Source organism: Balaenoptera physalus (assembly GCF_965194825.1).
Source record: "Balaenoptera physalus genome assembly, chromosome: 16".
NCBI classification, from domain to species: Eukaryota; Metazoa; Chordata; class Mammalia; order Artiodactyla; family Balaenopteridae; genus Balaenoptera; species Balaenoptera physalus.
Window position 1 is genome coordinate 82,761,007 of NC_138898.1, and position 21,034 is coordinate 82,782,040.

The 21,034-nt window shown below is 54.5% G+C and overlaps 1 protein-coding gene across 3 annotated transcripts in view; it reads right to left on the reverse strand.

Annotated features, from left to right (window-relative positions):
* The window catches only part of GTF2IRD1 (GTF2I repeat domain containing 1), a 123,795-nt gene that overhangs the window by 40,303 nt on the left and 62,458 nt on the right, over positions 1-21,034 (reverse strand). For 2 of the 3 annotated variants that reach the window (XM_082432309.1, XM_082432310.1), the window contains exons 15-22: positions 15,498-15,545; positions 14,527-14,592; positions 13,240-13,423; positions 7,909-7,958; positions 7,633-7,689; positions 6,059-6,142; positions 1,863-2,046; positions 1,249-1,277 (exon numbers count right to left, since the gene is read on the reverse strand). In XM_082432309.1, coding sequence (XP_082288435.1) covers positions 1,249-1,277; positions 1,863-2,046; positions 6,059-6,142; positions 7,633-7,689; positions 7,909-7,958; positions 13,240-13,423; positions 14,527-14,592; positions 15,498-15,545 — 702 coding nt within the window. The remainder of the gene's footprint in view (positions 1-1,248; positions 1,278-1,862; positions 2,047-6,058; positions 6,143-7,632; positions 7,690-7,908; positions 7,959-13,239; positions 13,424-14,526; positions 14,593-15,497; positions 15,546-21,034) is intronic. The other variant, XM_082432311.1, reaches the window with a different exon arrangement.

Here is a 21,034-nt window from a genome sequence, read left to right on the forward strand (position 1 = left end):
AAATGGACCCACGGGAAGCGGTCAGCACAGGGTCTGACACCCAGTAATCTCTTGGCAAGGTTTCCGCCGGGGCCACCACTGCTGCATTTTGCTGCCCTTACCTCACCATCTCTACCTTCCTAATATCATCCAACGGCTTTCACACCTCTCAGAGTTCTGGAAAAACACCCTGGGCGTAGGCCTTGGACCCCTGCTGCTTCCCCAGCTGACCACCTGCCTCTCCCTCCGTCTCGTCCTGGCCCTCCAAGTCCTGCTCTCCCCTGAGGCCCCACGAGAGCCTTCCTCTCCAGGAAACCCTCCCAAGCACCCCTTCCTCTGCTCCTCCTCCTTGGGGTCCCTGCAGCCCGACGGCAGCTGCCACATGGCTACGCCCCTCAGTGAGTCTGGCCCCCCTCCAGGTCGCCCCTTCCCCTGGCGCAGGGAGTGAACAGCTATAGGTGGCAGGGTCAGGGCGGATGGCGGTGGGTGAGGAGTGAAGTGGATGTGACTGTGACTGTGAAATTGGATTCCTGTACTGCAGGCTTTCTCTGTTCCCAGCACAGCCTCCCCAAGGGCCCAGGGCTGCCAGTGACTCCGAGTGAGGGGAGGGGAGAGGCGGCAGAGCTCCTCCCCATCTCTCCACACGCAGGCTCTGGGGTCTGCGTATGCAGCTGCCTCCTTGGAGGCCCGGCCAGCCCTGAGTGCTGACCAGGTGGTCATGTCACCCCCTGCAGGGACAGCCCCTGCTCATTCAGGGTTTGGGAGGGCCAGGACATAGCCCGGGGGATGGTGGGGGGTGGTGGATGCCTTGAAATGGGGCCAGGAGAAGCATTTTACGAAGTGGGTAAGCACTCACCCACATCCCACCGCCAAGCTCGCAGGTTCCCCTGCAGACACCCCTCCCTCTGAGGTTAGGAACCCACCCACCATCAACCTCATCAGTTCACTAAGGCCCCTGCATTAGGGAAAGTGGGGGGCACTGACCCGGCCAGGCCCCTCCCTCCTGAACCCCCATCCCAGGCTTAAAAGTCACCAGTGCCACCCCACCATCCCTTTCTCTGTCCCAGGAACCGGGGCCAGGCTCCAGCTTGGCCTTCCTCCTCCCTGCTGGGGCCAGAGCCCAGGGAAGCGGGAGGACAGAAGGGTGGGGGCTCCTGCTCCAGGGCCCTGGAACCGGTACCCCACGGTGAGCTCCACTCCGGCCTCTGGCCCCCAGCACCATGGCCCACCCCCTGTGTCAAGTGGTCCCCCATAGCCAGCGCCTCTTACCAGGCTTTGGGATGAGTCCTTGAAAAGGCCTGGAAGAGAAACAGAGATGGGGGTGTCAGGGGAGGGCCTGGGAGCTTGTGAGGAATGCGTGGGACACACCCCAGAACTGCTGAACCAGAATCTGCATTTTAACAAGATGCCCGGTGCTTTGTGCGCACGGGACCCTGGGGACCCTGGGACGATGCGGCAGGGCCGCCGTGCACCAGGCCAAGCAGGGTCTCCCGCTGGCTCTGCCCTGCTGGCTCCACCCAGCTAGCTCTGTGGCCTGGGGCAAATCACTCGTCTCGGTTTCCTCTGCTCTGACACGGGCCAAACGCCTCTTCCAGGGGACTAGGAGGGAGTGCAGGTGCTGCAGCAGGTAGATGGGGCCCACGAAGGCTGCCCCCGCTATGGTGGCTGGGGGGCAGGGGAGCTAGTCTCACCTCTGTGGGGCTCCCTGCACCCTGGCTGGCCTGCAGTCCCCCTTCCTCCAACCCCCAGGACCCAGGGTGGTGCTGGAAGAGCTGCCTTGTCCATGGAGGGCAGGTCCACCCGAAGGAAAGGCCAAGGGTCTGTGGTGCGAGCCCCCTCCCGTGGTAGCCTCGCCTCCTCTCTCTCCCCCTTCCCCTGAGTACCTGGTGACGGTGAACTTGATCTTGTCAGCCACCGCAAGGATCCTCTCCAGGTTCTGGGAGCCAAAGGTGCAGGGCTTTCGGAAGGGGATCCCGGGGGGCAGCCCCTCGATGATCACCGAGCCGGGGTTACTCTTGATCCTCTTGTAGGGGACCTGGACCGGGTACTTGATGCCCAAGGCTTCCCCTGCGGACGAGAGGGACAGAGGAAGTGTTGTCAGGAGCCAGAGGCGGGGCTGGTGGGTTGTCAGCAGCCAGGGGGTGCTCCAGGCACGAGTGTGATACACCCCGTGCACAGGGGGCTACGGTGGGGGGCTGTGGTGTAGCACTGCAGAAAGGCACAGTCAGTGAGGGACTGGGAGGCAGGGGCCCTAGGGGGGCGGGGGTGTGGGTCTGTGCCCAGGGCAGGCTGAGGAGTGGCCAGGGGACGTGTGGCTATGACTGCTGGGAGAGGGCAGGGGCTAACGTCAGAGGCCTCACAGCTTGAGAATCTGAAAGCCGTCTCAAGGACGGTACCTCGTGGGCACAGCTGGCCCTTCCCTACAACGCCTGATCCTCCATCAGCCCCACAGGCTCTGCCTCACCCTGGTTCAGGATGGGCCTGGCCTAAAAGGGCAGATCGCATCTGGGAGCAGGGAGGCCAGCCAGGGTGCGGCTCAGGCCTCAGGGCTCTCTTTCCATATCTGGGGCTTGGCCTCATTCCTGTCGCCAATCCCCTCTGCAGAGGGCTGTGGCATGTCCATCCCAGGGACTGTACTTTGTCTCACAGCCTGGGAGCAATCCTGAGTCCACTGCTGATCTACTCTGGGCCAAGGCCTGCTGCCTGCTGTCAGGCTGATGTGAACGTCCATGGCTCTCTGACTTAGGTGGGGTGCACCATGGGAGCCCCCTCCTGGACGGAGGGCTGGACACTCCTCAGTGTCACAGGATGCCCCTTCACAAAGATGTGCTGCAGAAATCTCTGCACGTCTTTGCACTAGGAGAAGTAGCTGAACTTTTTCTGGGCAATAAACTAATTTTTATCTCGTGGACACTGGGAATGGTATAACTGGCCTCATTTCCCTTTTTGCTCTGGCTCCTAGGAAACTCAGAGCTTGATGCATGCCCCGCATCTAGCAAGTACAGAATGGCTGAGTCTTCATGTCACCCCGGCTTCGTGCCATTGCTTCAGCTTGTCTGTTTGGCTTTATTTAATTGAGATGTAATTCACATACCATAACATTTACCATCTTAAACAATCCAGTGGTTTTTAGCGTACTCAGGAGGTTGTGAAATCATCACCACTATCTAACTCCAGAGCGTTTTCGTCACCCCAAAAAGAAACCCCATCCCCATTAGCAGTCACACCTCACTCCTTCCCTCCGTGCCCTGGCAACCAAACTAATCCACTTTCTGTTTCTATGCATTTCCAGCCTGTTTTAAATTCTTTATCCTGACTTTGCTGCAGACAGAAATGTACTTATACCCATCATCCATGAATGGGAACACTGCCATCTCTACTTCCTCACTCCTTGCCCCCAAAAGGGCTCTTGCTAAAATGATTGACGGCCTCTGTGTTGCCCAACCCAGAAGGTATTTGCTCTCTTTTGGCAAAATCCAACACAGATGACCACTCTCCCCTCCTCGAAGCCCTGTCCTTGGTGTCCGTGATGCCTCACTTTCTTGGTTTCCCCTTTCTGGCCACTCCTCCCCCTCCTGGACTTGACCTCTGAACACGGGGCTCCCTGGATTTCTGCATGGGTCCTCTTTCTGCTCTCTTTGCACCCCTAGGGGTGTCTCCTCTGCTCCTATGGTCTAATTTTTGCATCCAATCCAGACACCTCTCCTGAACAGCAGACTTGTCTCTCTGCCTGCCTATGAGACATCTCCACTCACACTTCAGACTCAACATATCCAAATGCAACCCATCATCTCCCCTCTTCAAACTCAGTGAGGGTGCTGCCCCTTCTCCCTGGCTGGCAGTTTGGGTATCTACCTGTCTCTGGCAGCTCTGTACTCCCCCCTCCTCCCCCTTGTCACGGTGACAGGTCTGGGTAACCCAGGCCTAAGCCAATGAGCACGTGGCATTTCTCTGCCATGGGGATTGGGTAAAGACTGGACATGTGACTCAATGGGGATCAATGAGAAACCGGAGAGGGCCCAGGGAATTCTGGGAAACTATCAGGCTTTCCTGAGAAAGCCTGTGGAAAAGCCAGCTCTCTCCCTGGATGGGATGTCCGGACCTGCTGTGGTCATTCTGCTAGCAAGCAGGAAGTCAGCCTGAGATGATTCTGACACAGTGGAAAGACATCAAGTTCATTCCCTGAGCTGCTGGATCCAGCTAATCCTGAAAGCCACCCTACTGCTGGATTTCCTGAGTTATGGCTAACTGTACTGTCCAAAGACAGCTGCACCAATCTTTCTCCCATCCCACATGCTCCTCTTATAGTGTAACATCGACACTCCCCATAGAGAATGGGGTCTATATTCCCTCCTCTTACACTTGGGTGGAACTTTGTAACTGCCTTGACCAATGCAGTATGGCAGAGGGGACACTGAACAACCTCTGAGGCTGGGTCATAAAAGGCAACATGGCTTCCACCTGGCTCTCTCTCTCAGGACACTCAGGAGCCCTGACCAACAAGCAGGAAATCCAGCTACCATGGAGTTGCTATGCCAGAAAGCCCACGTAGAGGGGTCACACAGAAACTGAGAAAGATGCTTGAGGGGCCCAGCTGTTCCAGCAGCAGCTCTTTCCCCAGCCCAGGCATCAGACATGTGAGTGAGGATGCCGTCCAGATGACCCCAGCTTCATCCACCTTCTGCCTGCAACCCCGGGACAGACCGTGGGTGCCAGCTGCCCAGCTCAGCTTGCTCCCAAAGTCCTGACTCGCTGACACCCTCAGAGATAATACATGATCATGGTTATTTTAGGCAACCACGTTTTAAGGTGATCTGTTGCGAAGTCATAGTAACTGAATCATCAGCCAATTAACCCCCTTAACGGTTGAAGCCAGTTTGTTTTTGTTACTTGAGACCAAAAAGCACCTTAACAGATACAGCTTGTTCTCCTCGAGGCAGGATGCAACTGGATGCCTCCGCTCCTCCCGCCGCCCCTGTCAACTTGCGCCAGTGATTCTCCCTCTGAAGCACATCTCACTCCATCCGGTTTCCTGCGGCATCCCGGCCAGGGCCTGCCCAAGCCATCATCACTCTCGCCTAAATACTGCTCCAGCCTCTGGGCTGGTCTCCCAGTGTGCACTCCCACCCTCCCACAGCCACTCACTTTCCTCACAGCAGCCAGGAAGACACTTTAAAAGTGCAAAGCTGCTCCTTTTACTTCAATCCGCCCAAAACACAAACCCGATATCATGGTTCCCTCCAAGGCCCTGGCCCATTGGATCTGTCTTCTGGCCAGCTCCGCAGGGCCCTCCTCTCCCCCAGTGCCTGCCCTTATGCTTCGGCTTTTGGCTCCTTCTTATAGCTGTCTATCTACCTACATATATATACATATATATGTGTATATATATATACACATATATTTTTTTTTTGGCTGCACCGTATGGTTTGCAGGATCTTAGTTCCTTGACCAGGGCCCACGGCAGTGAAAGCACCAAGTCCTAAGCGCTGGACTGCCAGGGAGTTCCCTTGGCTCCTTCTTAAGACAAGCCTCAGGGCCTTTGCACATGCCATTACCTCAGCCAGAATGCCCTTCCTTCACTCTCTGCTTGATTACCCATCGTTCAGTTCTTTCTTCCAAGAGCCCTTCCCTGGCTTCCAATCTAAGGAAAGCTATTTTCTCTAGAGCAGCCTGCTCTTCTCCTGCATAATCATGGGACAACGCCTCACTGTCACTGGATTCTGGGTAGAGCTGTTCAATGTCAGTCTCACGTCACTGGTCTGCAGGGTCCCCCAAGGGCAGGGACTGCGTGGGTTTTTGGTTTGTTTGTTTGTTTTTGGCATGTGGGATCTTAGCTCCCCGACCAGGGATCGAACCCACAGCCCCTGCCGTGGAAGCGTGGAGTCTTAACCACTGGACCACCAGAGAAGTCCCCACGAGACTGCGTGTTTTCTTCACTGCCTTTTCCCCAGTGCCTGGCACACAGTAAGTGCTCAAGACATATCTGTATGCAGGTGAGTGGTCTTCCCAGAGGAGACCATGGCCAGAACTGGTATGCTCCTGCCTCTCCTCCCTCCCGCCAGGGTGTCCCGGGACTCACCGTATTTCTTATTGAACAGATCCTGGACTTGCTCCCTCAGCGTGTTGGCAATGTCGATCCGTGAGAGTCTGGCGTCATAATTTTCTGCAAAGTGAAAAACGGTTACGGATTTGGGCCGTTAAATGAAAAGGCACTTGGTGAGTTTAAAGGAATATGATTTCCTAACTATGGGGAACTCCTTCTCAGGCAATTATCAGCTCCGTGGAGTGGGCCCCTTGGAGTCCTGCAGCACTAACTTCTTGACGGAGACGTGTGTTTTTTCCGGAAGGACGCACACTCTCGCGACAACAGCGATGAGTTGGAAATTAACTGTTGACATTTGAAACCCACACCCATGAGCCAGCCCTGGAGGTGAGAGACGCCATGAAGGGGAGCAGCTTCCTGCGTCATCGGCGGGTGGAGTGGGGCCTCGTCAGGGTCAGGCGGGAGGCAGGAGGCAGCGCAGGGACGTGAGCTCAGCGGACAGGGCAGCCCCGCGGAGGCAGGGAGCCGGCCAGGCAGCCCCCAGTGGTCACTCACCCACCCAGAGGCTAGCTCTTAAGGAGCCCGCGTGTCAGCATCTGCCACGAGACCCCTGGACGAGCCCCCGGCCTTGGGGAGATTAGAGCCTGGCACTCCCTTGTGGGAAGAAAGAGGTGGAGGAGGATGGAGGGAGGGGAGGGGTCTCTGGCCGGTTGGACCCCAGTCTGCTAAGAGGGCTGAGTACGAGGAGTCACGTGGAGAGGTGAGAGCTGGAACTCCCCCATCATAGAAAGTTCCGGCTGCCCAGGAAGGAGTTGAGAGGCTGGGGGGTAAGCAGGTGCCCCTCTGGGATTTGGGTCCCATCTCCCCGGGCTCCTCCACCCACAGGGGCTGGCCCTTCCTGCCGCTGGTCTGGCTGACCCCACTTTCTCCTCAGGGTCACACTGACCACCCAGGGCCCACATGGGGAGCACCTGCCCTAGGGGACTCACAGCCACACCCTAGAGCTGCCCCGACGTGCACGTGGACGGCTGCTCTCAGCCACTGCAGCCCCTACTGATGCTACACTTGATCTTAACCAAAAGGTAATACCAGCCTCCACTGTGGGCAGGGAGCCTCCCCCGTCAGACCCTGGCCCCTCTCTGCGTCTGTTTCTCACGTCCGGTCCTCTCCGCAGTCCTGCACTCAGGCTTCCTCCATCTTCCACGCCTCTTCCTCCAAACTCACGTCCTCCCACCCCTCCTTGGCCCAACCAGAGTCCTGCTTCTCCGGAGAGCCCTCCCTGCCCTCCGTGACCTCCTCTCCTCGGATTTCAAAGCACTAAGAGCACGGCTGGCTGCCTAATACGAAGCGGGCAGGTCAGCTGCTTCCCCAGACGGACAGCGGGCCGGCTCCCACGCCCTGTACCCCTGAACCCCCAGCCACCTTGCGGAGCCTCTCACTGGAGCTGGCAAACTCCAGCCCTGCCTGGCTGCCCGCCTGCCTCACTCAGGCCCCGTGGGCCCTGAGGTTGGCGGCCAGCCCCTCCCACCCCTAGCCTGGCCCTCCAAACCCAAACCAGGTCAAGGTCATGGCACTGGGACTGCGGACCCCATCCTGAGCTGCAACCTTACCTTGAAAGCCCTGTCTCTTCAGGCTCTCGTCCACAAGAGGGTCCCCGGAATCCCTCTCTGGGGGCGGGGGGGAGAGAAGCCAGGGTGAGCAGGCAGCTCCTGGGACCCGGGACAGAGGTGGTATCTGGTGGGGGCAAACCCAGCAGGGAGGGCAATGGGGGGATGCCAGGGCAGACGGGACCAGGACAGAGGAAGCAGGAGGAGGGGTGATGGCAGAAGCCTGGGACCCCTCCCACGCCCAGCCCGCGCCTCGGCCCGTGACCCTGCGCAGGGTACCTTGGCTGTCCGTGAGGGGCTCTTTGACTCCTTCGGTGAGCAGCTCAGGCCTGCAAGACACAAGTGAGGCGATCACCAAGGTCCCTCCAGGGCTCCCCGGTACTACCCAGCTCTCCCCCTGGGCCTCAGTCTGCACATCTGTGCAGTGGGCGCTCCTGGCTCTGGACAGTCAAGGTCTGGGGTTTCTGCGTCCCAGGCAGCTGTCCTGCTGACCCACGTGTGTGATCTGGGGGCTGCGCTGGGCTCTGAGGATCCAGCCAGGAGCGAAACCAGCCTGGTCCTGGCCCGGTGGAGCTGACGCCCTCACTCTCGGTTCCAGGATGCTGTATAACTGCCACTGGCCAGGGTCAGAGCACGTGGTCTGGGGGCCTTCCTACGGAGCTGGTCTGAAGCGTAGACACAGTCTGGGACTGACTGTGGCAAGATCTTGGAGGTGTAGGGAAGGTCCAAGGTTTCTGGCTGACACCATTTCACTCTGGAGTCGGGGCCTCGGGGAACAGACCCAGCTTTACACTAATGTCTGTATCCCTGCAGACTCCACAGAGCCCGTCCTCACATTAGGTAACCCGCCCGACATCCTTGAGGTAGGCACTGTTTCCATCATCCCACTTGCAGGAAGAGGAGACTGAGGCATCGGGAAGGTGAGTAACGTGCCCAAGACCACACAGCGAGAGGGGCAGAGTTCAAACTAGGCATCCCCTCCTCCTCGCCCGCAGCCTCTCCAGCTGAGGGACCCCTCCCACCCCAGGCCTGTTTTCTCATCTGAAATGGAATAATAACCCTGCCCTGGCTCAGAGGGGAACGGGCCTCATAAACCCATGCTTGAAGACACAACAGGACCGCAGAAAGCACTCTGGCCTGGGAGGTGGGAGCCCTGCTCAGTGCCTGTGGGGAAATCATTACATTTTCTGGGCTTCAGTTTCCCCATAAGAAGGCAGAGAGGAAGTGATGGGGGGTCTAAACGCAGTCTGAGGGCTTTTCCAGCTCTTGAAACTGTGATCCAAGGCAGGGCTGTGCCTCCTCCCTCCCTGGCCCTGTAAGCCCAGCTCTGTGTCAGGCACAGATGCCCGCTGCCAGGAGGGACACCAAATCCTCATCCACTTGATGGGGGGGCGGCGCCCTGAGAGTCTGGCCTTTGGCCTCACTCCCAGGCAGGGTCTCCTGTGTCACTGCTTGGATACCCCTGTGAGGAAAAGCTCAGCACCTCCCCGGGAAGCCTCACCCACAGACCCAACCTCACACTGAACCCTGGTCCAGCATCCCTTCCCTTCGGGAGATTTGAAGGAGTGATTCTGGTACCTGTTGCATCCGCCATGCCCTGTCAGCCCTCCTCTGGCCAATGTGACCTCCCCAGTGCCCTCAGCCGGCCATTCAGCCCAGACCCCCGCCACCCAGACAGGCCTGCTACAGCTGGACAAGGTTGCACCAAAAATGGGGCACTTAGAATCAGTGCTGTATAATGTAGCTTGTCTGGCCTTCAAGCCACTGGTATCAGCCAGACCTCTTGACCTCCAGGGAGGGGAGGGGGGCTGGAGACAGTCCAATCACTTGGCCAGTAATCCAGTGAAGGCTAGCAATGAATTCCAGTAAAAGTGTGGACACTGGGGTCGGTGGAGCTGCCTGATCGGTGAACACACTGATGTGCTGGGAGGGTGATGGGCCCTGACTTCACAGGAAGAGGGGATGGAAGCCCCACGTCCAGTCCCTCCCAGACTCTGTCCTTTATGTCTCTTCATTTGGCTGGTCCTGATCTGCATCCTTTCTATAAAACTGTCATTGCAATACAGTGCTTTCCTGGGTCCTGTAAGTCGTGCTAGTTAATTATCACACTTGGGGAGGGGTCCTGGGAACCCCTGAATTTGCAGCCAGCTGCTCAGGAGTGTCGGTGGTCTAGGGACCTTTGAACTTGTAGCTGATGTTGGAAGTGGGGGTGGTCTTGCTGGGGACTGTGTCCTGAATCTGTGGGGTCTGCTAAGTCTGGGAGGTCGGCACCAGAACTGCCCTGCAGCACTGCAATCAGACAGACCTTCTGCCACTCCTCCCCGGACCTCAGTCTCCCATCTGTGTGAATCCACCCATGGTTTTAAATTTCTCAAGGTATTTTTTTTTTTTTAACTTTGGAGAATTTGATGAAAGCAAGGGACCCTATTTCCAGAAGAATGCACAAAAGAATATGAAAATTTTGGATACATGTTTGTTCAAGAATCTGGGTGAAGAATGTTTTTTGATCAAAGATTTAGAGAGTTTGATTTGATTCTGTGCCAACTCTCATCAACTGGCAGTTGCTGTCTGGAGGCTGTTTAGAAGGACATGGAATTCCGGTTTAGGTGGAAGTCAATCCATCAGTGATATCTCCTCCAAGTGATGATTTCTCATATATATTTTTATAGGCTCACTGTATTTCAAAATAAGGTCTTTAAATGAGGACATTAGGGTGGGCCCTAATCCAATCTGACTAGTGTCCTCATAGGGAGAGGAGATTAGGTCACAGAGAGATACCAAGGATGTGTGGACAGACAGAAATGACCATGTGAAGACTTAGCAAGAAGGTGGTTGTCTGCAAGCCAAGGAGACAGACCTCAGGGGAAACGAACCCTGCTGACACCTTGACCTTGAACTTCCAGACTCCAGAATTGCGAGAAATAAATTTCTATTGTTTAAGCCACCCAGTCTGTAGTACTTTGTTATGGCTGCCCTGGCAAGCTAATATATGTATATATATGTGTGTGTGTGTTTATATATATAAACACATACGAACATACATACATAAGACACACATACACACACATACATTTATACTTTATTGAGATGTAATTCACTCTTTAAGGTACACGAATCAGTGGTTTATAGTATATTCACAAAGTTGTTTACGCAGCCATACTTATAATTCCAGAACATTTACATCACCCCCAAAATACATATTTTTTAGAAGTAAGATTAATGAGAAGTGGCGATTTTTCACTAATTTTCCCAATAGTGTTTTTGGCTAATTTTTTAAATGAAGAACAAAATAAATATACTCAAGTGCTCAATCTCTCTTCTCCAATTATCTCTTAGAATCACCCCAACTGGTCCTTAATCCTAACACCCCAGCTGTTCCACTGGACAAAGTTAATCACTCTTTCCCACTTGAATCATTTTCTTCACTTGGCATTCAGAAAACGAATTATCTAAAGAAATAAACCTGATACAGGCAACCACATGGATGAATCTCAAAAGCTGACTGAAAGAGCCAGACCCAATGAGATGCACAATATATGATTCCATTTATATGACATTCTGGAAAAGGCAAAATGGCAAAAAAACTGATCAGCTACCAGGTCGCAGGGTCTGGGGTAGCCAACAAGGGGGCACAAGGGAAGCTTGTGGGGTGATGGAACCGTTTTGTATCTTGGTGGTAGTGATGTGACAGTGTGAGTTTGCCAAAAATCAAAGAGTTGTGGATTTTAAAAGGGTGAGTTTTACTGAATGCAAATTAAACTTCAATAAACCTGATACTAAAAAAAAAAAAAACCCCAAACCATCTTAATTGAGTACCTACACTGTGCCAGGTCTTTTGCTAAACCTTGACCTCCAGGGCCACCCCATGAATGGTACAGTATGCCCCATTTAACACCCTGAACAACCTACCCAAGGTCGGGGGAGTAACAGGAGGAGCTGGACTTGGACCCAGGAGCCTGCGAGTCACCCAAGGGCTTCCAGTTCTCAGTTTGAGGGGATGGATGAGGCAAGCAGCCCCCATGTGCTACGTCCCTCCTGAATGCTGACAGGTTCCCACGTTCTGTCCCCACCCCGACTTCTCTCCTGAGTCTGAACCCCGTAATCCACCTGCCAACCCTCCCTGCACCTCAAACATAACACACAGCAGACTCACATCCCATATATCAGCAAATTCTACCAGCCTCATCTTCAAAACACTGTCTGACTCTGACAACTTTTCACCATCCCACCCCTACCTTTACCTAATCCAAGATGCCACCGTGTCCCCTGGGCCAGGAACAGCCTCCTCACTGGTCCCCGTTTCTGCCCCTGCCCATCCTCCTGAAAAACTTCCGGTGAGTTCTCGTTAAATTTGAAATAAAATCCCGACTCTTTAAACCAGTCTAAGACCCTGTATGATCCAGCTCCTGCTATCTCTTGGGCCTCGCCACTCACACTCTTCCCTCACTCCCCCTGCACCAGTCACAATGGCGCCTTGCTAGACTTCAAACGCACAAGGATGTCCCTGCCTCAGGGCCTTTGCACCTGCTGTTCCCACTGCTTCAATGCTCTTCCATTGCAAATAATTTGCAAACCTTGCTTCATTAGGTCTCTGCTCCAAAGTCCCCTCCATAGACAGGTTCCTCCTGCCTCTCTTTCTTTGCCCCTTTAACCTTCATCACAGCATTTATCTCTACCTGATACTATATCGTGATTTAATTCCGTGAGATCAGCCAACTCGAGGGCAGGACTCGGTGGCATTTGCTGCTGCATCACTCCTGGAACACAGTGGGCACTCAAGATGTATTTGTGGAAGGAAGGAACCATGTGTCCACTATTTGCATCTCCTAGAGCACCACCCTCTCTGCTTCTCCTGGTGCAAACCAGGCCCCACGAGAGAGCTCCCTGCTCCGCACCCCATCACCAGCCTGCCACTTGAGGTGTGAAGGACACTGTGAGTCTCCCAATTTGGGGGCCATCTACTCCCCCAGGGAGAACAAACCCTTAAGAGTCTCCTCTTTCTTGTCACTTCCAACCAAACCAAAAGTAAATTTATAAGACATCACGTTAATACACAGAAGCAAAAAAACACGAAACAGTTCACCCCAGGTCCTCCCTCATCTTTTAAAAATTCAGTAGCTGCCTCCATCTCCTCCAAAGGGACTTTATATCTGAGCTGGCACAAAGGCTGGATACACTGGAGCTCCCTGGGTCCTCGCTGACAAAAATTAGATGCCCTAGGAAACAGAAGGGACTCAAAATGCCAATGGCTGATTTTCCAGTCCTGGGGTCATGGGGCATTGTCCTCAGCCTGGATGCCCCCTGGCCCAGAGGATGCTCAGAATTATCCAGGAGATCAAGCTGGTGGGTGTACTCCCATTCTACAGCTGGGTAAACTGGGGGCTGTTCTCGTGGGACTGAGATGGCATTAGTCTGGTTGCTTAAGGTCCTTCAGGCCTGGGCTGGGCCTGGGCAACCTCGTGCCTGCTCAACTGAGGCCAAACCTCATCGAATGCCCTATTTTCTTTAAAAAAAGCCTTCCCCAGTCTGAAGAGGAAGATGGCTACTTGGCGCTGCTCCTGGGTGCCGGGCAAGCCTGGAAGGGCTCCCGTGGACCCGGCCGGGCCTTACCTCTTGATGACGAACTGGATGCTGTTGCTGGCCTCCAGGATCTTCCGGAGCTTGGCGATCCCGAAGCAGTTGGGCCTGCGGAGGGAGATGCCTTCAGGCAGCCCCACCACAAACAGCTCCTCTGGGTACATCAGGAACTTGGAGTAGGGCACCTTGACAGGCTCCGAGATGCCAATGGCCTTGGCTGCAGAGATACGGCTGCTGTAGGGCCACCCAGATCTATGGGGCCACGGGCCTCAACTCCCACCTCCCATGTCTGCATGGGGGGGCCGCAGGTGCTGGAGCCCTTTTGAAACTTAGCCCTTAGTTGAATCCTCCTGACCCTCCTGAGGTAAGTACTGTTAGCCCCAGGCTGTGGGTAAGAGACCCAGAGCCCAGAGGGGACGTGACCTGTCTCAGGTCTCAGAGTCCCAGAGCAGGGGGATGTGAACCCAAGTAAGTGGGGCCCCCAGACCTACACTCAGTTCGTGCCCTCATACCCTGGCAATGCAGGAGAAACTGCTGACGGCTGGTGAGACCTGGCATCGGCTCCACCCAAGTCCACTTGTCCCCGTGCTGCCCGAAACGCCCTCCAGAGGGTCCCCCTGCCACCATAAATAACCCCAAACCCCTGCATGGCCCAACACCATGCCTTGGGAACCAGAGAGATCTGAGGTCCAGGTCAGGCACTGCCGCTCACTAGTTGTGGGGCCTAGGACAAGCCACATCACTTCCCCAGGCCTCATTCTCATCTGTAAAATGGGCATGAGGACACGGGCATTTTGTGAGATGGGATGGGAGAACTCGTGTGAGGCACCTCGCCAGTGCCTGGCCAACCACGAGGGCTGAATGAAGAGTAGGCTTCTCCCTGCCTCCCTGTTCTCTTTCCTGGTCTTTCTGGTAGGAAAGATCTTATCCATCTGTCCTCCTGAGGACCCTGAACGAGGGTGTCTGTGGGGACAGAGGGGCAGTGACAGCAGTCAGAGTGGCCTCTGCAAGCTGAGGCTGAGGCAGACCGTGAGTGAGTGTGAGCCTGTTGAAGGAGGAGGTGGGGACGCCACGTTTCAGAGGGTGGGGTTCTTTGGCAGTGCCTCAGTCTCCCCGGGAGGGAGGTCTAGAGCTGAGGGAGGGGCAGGGTGGCAGCCCCTGCAGTGCCCCGGCCCTTTCCCAGTGGGTCCCAGCCCCTCCGGTCCCTCCCTCCCCTGTCTCTGTTCAGGGAGCAGCTGGGATGGGGGGTCAGGCCCTCTGAAAACAGGGCAGCTGAAGGGAGGCCTGGATGCCCTTGACCCTACCCGGCTCCTCACTCACCGTATCGCGTGTTGAAAAGCAGCTCCACCTGCTTCCGCAGAGGCCGGATCACGTCACCATGACTGTCTGAAAGGCAAAGAACAGTTTGGTGAGCCTCCTCAGTGGCAGCAGGACCCTGCTTCTCAGCTCATGTCCTAGGTCTGCTGGCACCAAGAATGACCCTGTGCTGGGACCTTGGAATGGGGAAGGGTGATGGTGGCAGGTAACCTACTTCCTCAGAAGTGGCACCCCTGCAGACAGGTCCACAATTCTGGGGCTCAAATACCTGCTTGTGAAATCGGATCTAGGGCATTACCAGGACTGAATGGAAGGTTTTGAGGCCTAAGAATGACCATGGGCCTTTCTATGTGATTGTCACTCTAGACCAGCACCGTAAGTGACTTAGCTAGCATGTGAACTCTAAGCCTGCAAATTGAGTATGCCACCACTAGGTGGCAGTGAATGTTGATTAAAACTTCAGAGTTCCTCCCCTGCCAGGCTGGGTTTGGGATTGGGAAAGTGACGCTCCTCTCCTCTGACACCCACTCATTCCGTTCCAGGGGTGGAAACAGACCCATCCTCACCTTGATCTCCCTGCCTGTCCTACTCCCACCCTCCGCAGGGTGGGAATGAGCAGTGTTCCTGAGATTGAACATGTCTATTGGACACAAAGCCAATTTTGTGCTTTCAGGCCTAAATTCGACTTGCTCAGGAAGACTCAGCCTTAAAACCTTTGTGGAAAGAGGCAGGGCGTATATAAAAACAAAATAAGAAAGGCTTACAATTTCCTTTACCAGAAAGAGCTGCTTCTACCTCTGACCGTGTACCTCTTAGTTCTACAAGACAGGTCTATAAACCTCCTCCCAACTCAGGCAGCCCACAAGACACCCACCCCCAAACCCGGTGTTGGGAAGAGACAAAAAGGAGATGCAGGACAGGGGAGGGGAGGAGACGTGGAGGGGGTGAAAAGTAGGGGGTGAACAGTGCCTCACCCTCCACAGGCCTCTCCTCAGGCCGCGGGTCCTCGCTGGGGCCTTTGTCTGAAAAAGAGGGTGCCAGGCAGCCATGTTCATCATCTCCTGCACCACCAAAGTCAGGGCAGACAGGTGGGGAACGGCAGGCCCAGACTCTGGAGCATGGCATGGTGACTCCCAGATGGGATCAGGGACTCCAATTTTGCACAAGCACCTGCCCTCGCCTCCATGTGAGCTTCAGAGACCAGATATCCTGTGACATTTGGTAAACACCCCATGGAGACCAGCCCTGCACCAGCCTATCCTTCCATCTACTGCCTGCCAGGTTCTGTTCTAGGCATTGAGGACACACGGGAACAAGACAAAGCCTTGTCCTCCTCGTGTGATGTCAGACATTACATACGATGCCAGATGGCGGTGATGCCGTAAAGAAAAACAGAGGGAATTCCTTGGCGGTCCAGTGGTTAGGGCTCCACGCTTCCACTGCAGGGGGCAGAGGTTCTATCCCCGGTCAGGGAACTATGATCCCACATGTCACGTGGCATGGCTGGATAAGGGGATGGAGGAAAGGCAGGTGGGGGCGTGGAGCCATCTAGGGTCTTGTGGTCCCGGGGCGTCTGACAAGATGACACTGGCTCTGGACTGGGCCCAAGGGACCCAACCTTGTCCCCAGGTGCCCATCCAAAAGGCAGCAAGGTCGTGGCACAGTGAACAACAGGGGAGGTGAGGACTCAAGCTGTATGGGGGAGGGGAGAGACTGGCCTTGGGGGGCCGAGGGGGGGTACACCTGGGCTGGACCCAAGTGCCCAGGGAACGCAGTGGGGTGGGAGAGGGACACAGGCAGGGAGTGGGGAACAGTGTGTGGGGGGAGAGTGGTGACAAACTCAGAGATGGCGGATTTCCGCAGGAGGATGAACTCCAAGTGCGGACAGTGGAAGTGGGGTGCAGGGGGCGGGGCACAGGCCGACCGGCGGGCTGCAGGGCCTCCATCAGCAGCAGCTCTTTGGTGCCAAGAGCTGGAGGAAGGCGTGGGGACTTTCAACACTTGAAACAACCAGAAGGAAACTGCGACTTAGGAAGTTTGCCGTGTTTGCCAGGTGCTTTCCCAGGCAAGGCTAACCCTTAAACAGCCCTTCTCAGCCCCTGACACGAGGCTGAGCTGGTGAGGGGTGGAGCAGTCGGACCCCGGGTCTGCTCTTGGCCAGCTGGTGGAGAGGACGCTCGGTGATGAGGAATGCAGGGATGGTCCAGACGGGATCGTGAGTGGGAATGAAAGGGGCTGATCCTGGGAGAGCTGCCCACGGTCAAGGCCCACTCATGGACGGAGGGAAGGGGAGCCTGCATCTGGGATTGCCAGACAAGCCTAAGCCTTGGGGCTCAGCCTGGAAGGTTCTGGAAGGTTTCATCTATGCTCAGCCTCTGACTTAAAAAGGGCCAGGCCTGAGCTTTCGGCCTAAATTTTCCTCATGGCAATAGGTACACTATGGGCAGGTAGATGCTGGGCCCACCTGACTCTGCCTGGAGGCTTTTTTCTGGCTGTGGGAGCAGACCAGCAAGGTACAAGGGCTGGGATCAATGCCTGGAAACAGCTCTCAGCCAGTGACGGAGGGCAGATCACCAGCCCAGCTCCCAGCTTCCTCAGCTGCGTTAACTCAGGCGTGCGACTTACGTGGGCTCCCGTGGTCCCTCAGCTCAGCTGCCCACAGGGGTGACCGGCCTGACGGCACTGCTGTCCTGCCCAGTCCCCCTTTGTACCTGGACTGCCCTTCCCTGACTCTCCTCCCAAATGAACGAAGGCCCCTGTCTCAGGGGGAAGCCCCTGGGGGATCCCAAACTCATCAACTTCATCTTTGCCATTTCTAGACAGAGAGGGGCAGACAAGAGTAGAGGAGTCCGGTGGGGACAGAGGGACAAGCAGTGCTGCCAGGGAGGGTTCCCTGAATCAGGGAGCTGGATCTGTCTCAGGGCGGAGGGAGATGCCCAGATGTCACAGCGGCAGCACCGATCAAGTTCACGAACTGGCTTGAGAGGAACAAGAGGGGAGACCAGGAAGTCTGTCCCCGCTCTGAGCTGTCCGTGTGTGCAGGGCCACCCCCAGGCGGTAGCAGCAATCTGAGAGCCAAGCAGGAGATGACCGGACCCAGACACCCACAGGGAACCAGCTCAGCTCTGTGGCTCTACTAAGCAGAGGTCACTAAGGAGGGGCTTCTGCCAGCCTTTGTTATAGGACCCTGAAAACAGAAGGAAGCGGGGCCAGGTCCTCTCCTGGGGGGCGGGGGGCTCTTTCAAAAGCAGCAGGAGATGATGACCTGTGTACTCTGGGGGCCCTAATTCCAAACGTGAGAAAGTTGCCTGCTTTCCCCCCCGCCCCCTGGCATGGGGGCTGGGCTACTTACCCTGAACAAACCCGTCCATGTGCTCAATGCCTCCCCATTTTCAACCTTGGTAAACGATCGAGGGCATGAGCAGAGACGCCCAAGCCACCAGGTGAGCAAACGAGGGATGATTTGTACAATACAGTAACACCATTTGGGAGAAGCCTTTCCAATAGAAATGGCACCATGCTGGTCCACGGCCCCCCAACCCCAGGGGCCTCCAGATCGGGACCCCCTTGGTCTTCCTCTTTTTTTTTTAACTTATTAAATTTATTTATTTTTGGCTGAGTTGGGTCTTTGTTGCTGTGCGCGGGCTTTCTCTAGTTGCGGCGAGCGGTGGCTACTCTTTGTTGCGGTGCGTGGGCTTCTCTCATCGCGGTGGCTTCTCTTGTTGCGGAGCATGGGCTCTAGGCGCGCGGGCTTCAGTAGTTGTGGTTTGAGGGTTTAGTTGCTCCATGGCATGTGGGATCTTCCCGGACCGGGGATAAAACCCATGTCCCCTACACTGGCAGATGGATTCTTAACCACTGCACCTCCAGGGAAATCCCCCTCGGTCTTCTTAATACGGCTGTGAATGCAGCCAGGTGACATGCGACCTCTTAAAGACCAGGCCACACCGTCAGCTCATTCTGAGCCTTTGGTCCACTACACTCCCCACACAGTCACCGGATTGCTTCCAATTCCACTCACGCCCAGTCCGTGCCTGACAATATTCTTTCTTCATTACCAAGGTATTAAAAGCACATCGCAACTGATTTAGGGAGTGACAAAGATAAATCACTTAACCTAACATAGCTACTTTTTTGATATTCCCCCCCCCAAAAACAGTGATTATGTTTTCAACACAGTTGTAAACACCATCACAGTTTTGCATCTTCTACAGTCTCCCTTGTTGCCTATTTTTAGTGCCTGCCTAATAGTCCATCAGGAGGATACCATTAACAGTTCCCTGACAGCTGGACCAGCTTGTTGCAATTTTTCACGGTCATCATTAACGTTGGCACGAACATCTCTGTGCAGAAAACATTGTTCACATTTCAGACAATTTCCTCGGACCCGGTTCCTGCTGGACGTATGGGGGAGGGGGTGGTGGTGCTCATTTTTATGGCTCTTCAAGCTGACAAATTTCTCTAAAAAGCAACTTGCCCATTTGCGTTCTTACCAGCACCAGGTCTGTGCCCATTTCCCCATGTGCTCAGCAAAAGTTCTGTTGAGTTAAAAGGTGCAAGAGATGCCCCTTTGTTCAAGCCCTTGTTTCTCTGTGGCTGCATGTGTTTGTTTACTGTCTCTCTCTTCTTCTGTGGCAGGTACTGGGATGTATTTACTACTCAGATCCCCTTCAAGGAAGAGCTTGTTGGCCTAGCAGCGGGGAGTGTGGTCAGCGGGCAGCTGCCCCTTCAAGGACTGCCCTTCCAGGGTGGCCCGCATCTCGTGACCGACTGAGGTGGAGGTATAAAGGCCACGATATCCAGTGCAACTGGGAGCAACTCTAAGGGGCCTTTCTGGCTCCGAGCTCCCTGTGGGGTTGGAAGACGTGTTGCTGCAGCCAGATCATGGCTTGCCTTCTCCCTCGTCCCCCTTGTGCTTCGGTCCCCTGCCTTACATAGGTGTTGATCCCAAGGGCAGCCCCTAATAAACACCCCACACATTAAACTCCATCTCAGAGACTGGGCCCCAGGGAACACAACCTATGACACCCGTCCTGGGGCTGTGAATTTTTCTTGTGCGTTTCAGCCCAGTGTTCTGGTCTGTCAAGGCCATGGGGAACATCATTCTTGGATGGACTGACCATTCCTCCCCAAGGATCTGCAAATTGCATCATCTTGCTGCCTAAGGTCCCTTTATCCGACTAACTGACAAATGTTTGAGGAAGGACCAAGCCCTCCAGGACAACAGGGGAAACCTTCCCCATGTGGAGGCTGGGGTCCCCCTGCAGCCCTCCCTTTTTTTTTGCTTGAAATTCAAATAACTTTTATTTAAATTGAAAACAATACTTAAAACTGCATTTAGAGTCAAAACCTTTTTGTTTATAAAGATCATGAGGAGCTTCCGCAGCTGGCCCAGGGTCATCTGGAGATCTTGATGTCGTATGAGCCAACTCAGTCCTGTGGATGACCCCACACTGGGTCCCCTCTGATGGCTTACAGTCGCCCATGTAGAAATCTGTTCCAGAACTGTGCCTGGGACTAACGCACGGTCCACCTGTTTGCAATTTGGGCAAAACCTCATCTCCAAGTCTATCTCTGTTGTCAGCTGTGACTTCTCACGTCCTACGGACGTCTTAGGTGTTATCCGTAGATCACACTCATCCACAGCTGCTCTGGGGACCCTTTATATCTCCTTATTGAACTGGACTCCCAGGTCCTCCTCACTCTTTCCTGTTTCCAGACCATTCTCCCTGACAGAGAAAACGGAAGCAGACGAGGAGCAGAGATATTCTGCCTTTATTCTGTCACCAATTAACGCGGCACCACCCATCTGGGCCTGTAGGAAACCTTCTTATTTATTTTTCCAGTCACTTGTTTATTTTTGGTAGGGGAAAAGTTAAAAAGCGCAGTAAAGCATACAGAATATTATAACAAACACTCATGGACCTATCAGCCGGAATGAATACACATTAGCATTTTGTCATATTTGCACACGGTTTTTTAAAATAAAACATTAGCAATACTATTTTTACGTCTCCAAATTTATAGAAGTGCTATATTGTCTATATCCTTCTGCACTTGCTTTTCACATTGAACATTATGAGATTTCTTCACACTGTTCATTTAAATACACCTACTATGCTTTTGCACAGTATCCTTAAGCAATACCCACCCCTCTCCCCACCTAATCAAGCCCACACCAGACATCACAGGCAAGGGAAACAAATTCCAGCCATCTTCCTAAAGTTTCCTGCCCTGGCCCTGCATCCCTTATTACAGAGCCTTCCAAACTCAAATCATCTAAGTACTAATATTGTTTTCTGCCGTATCCGCAAACCTTCTATAATTTACATACTATTTGTCTTTATAATGATTCACTTAAAAAAATTTTTTTTTTTATTTTTTGGCTGTGCCACACGGCACGCCGGATCTTAGTTCCCCAACCAGGGATCGAACCTGCACCCCCTGCAGTGGAAGCGCGGAGTCTTAACAACTGGACCGCCAGGGAAGTCCTATAATGATTCACTTTTTA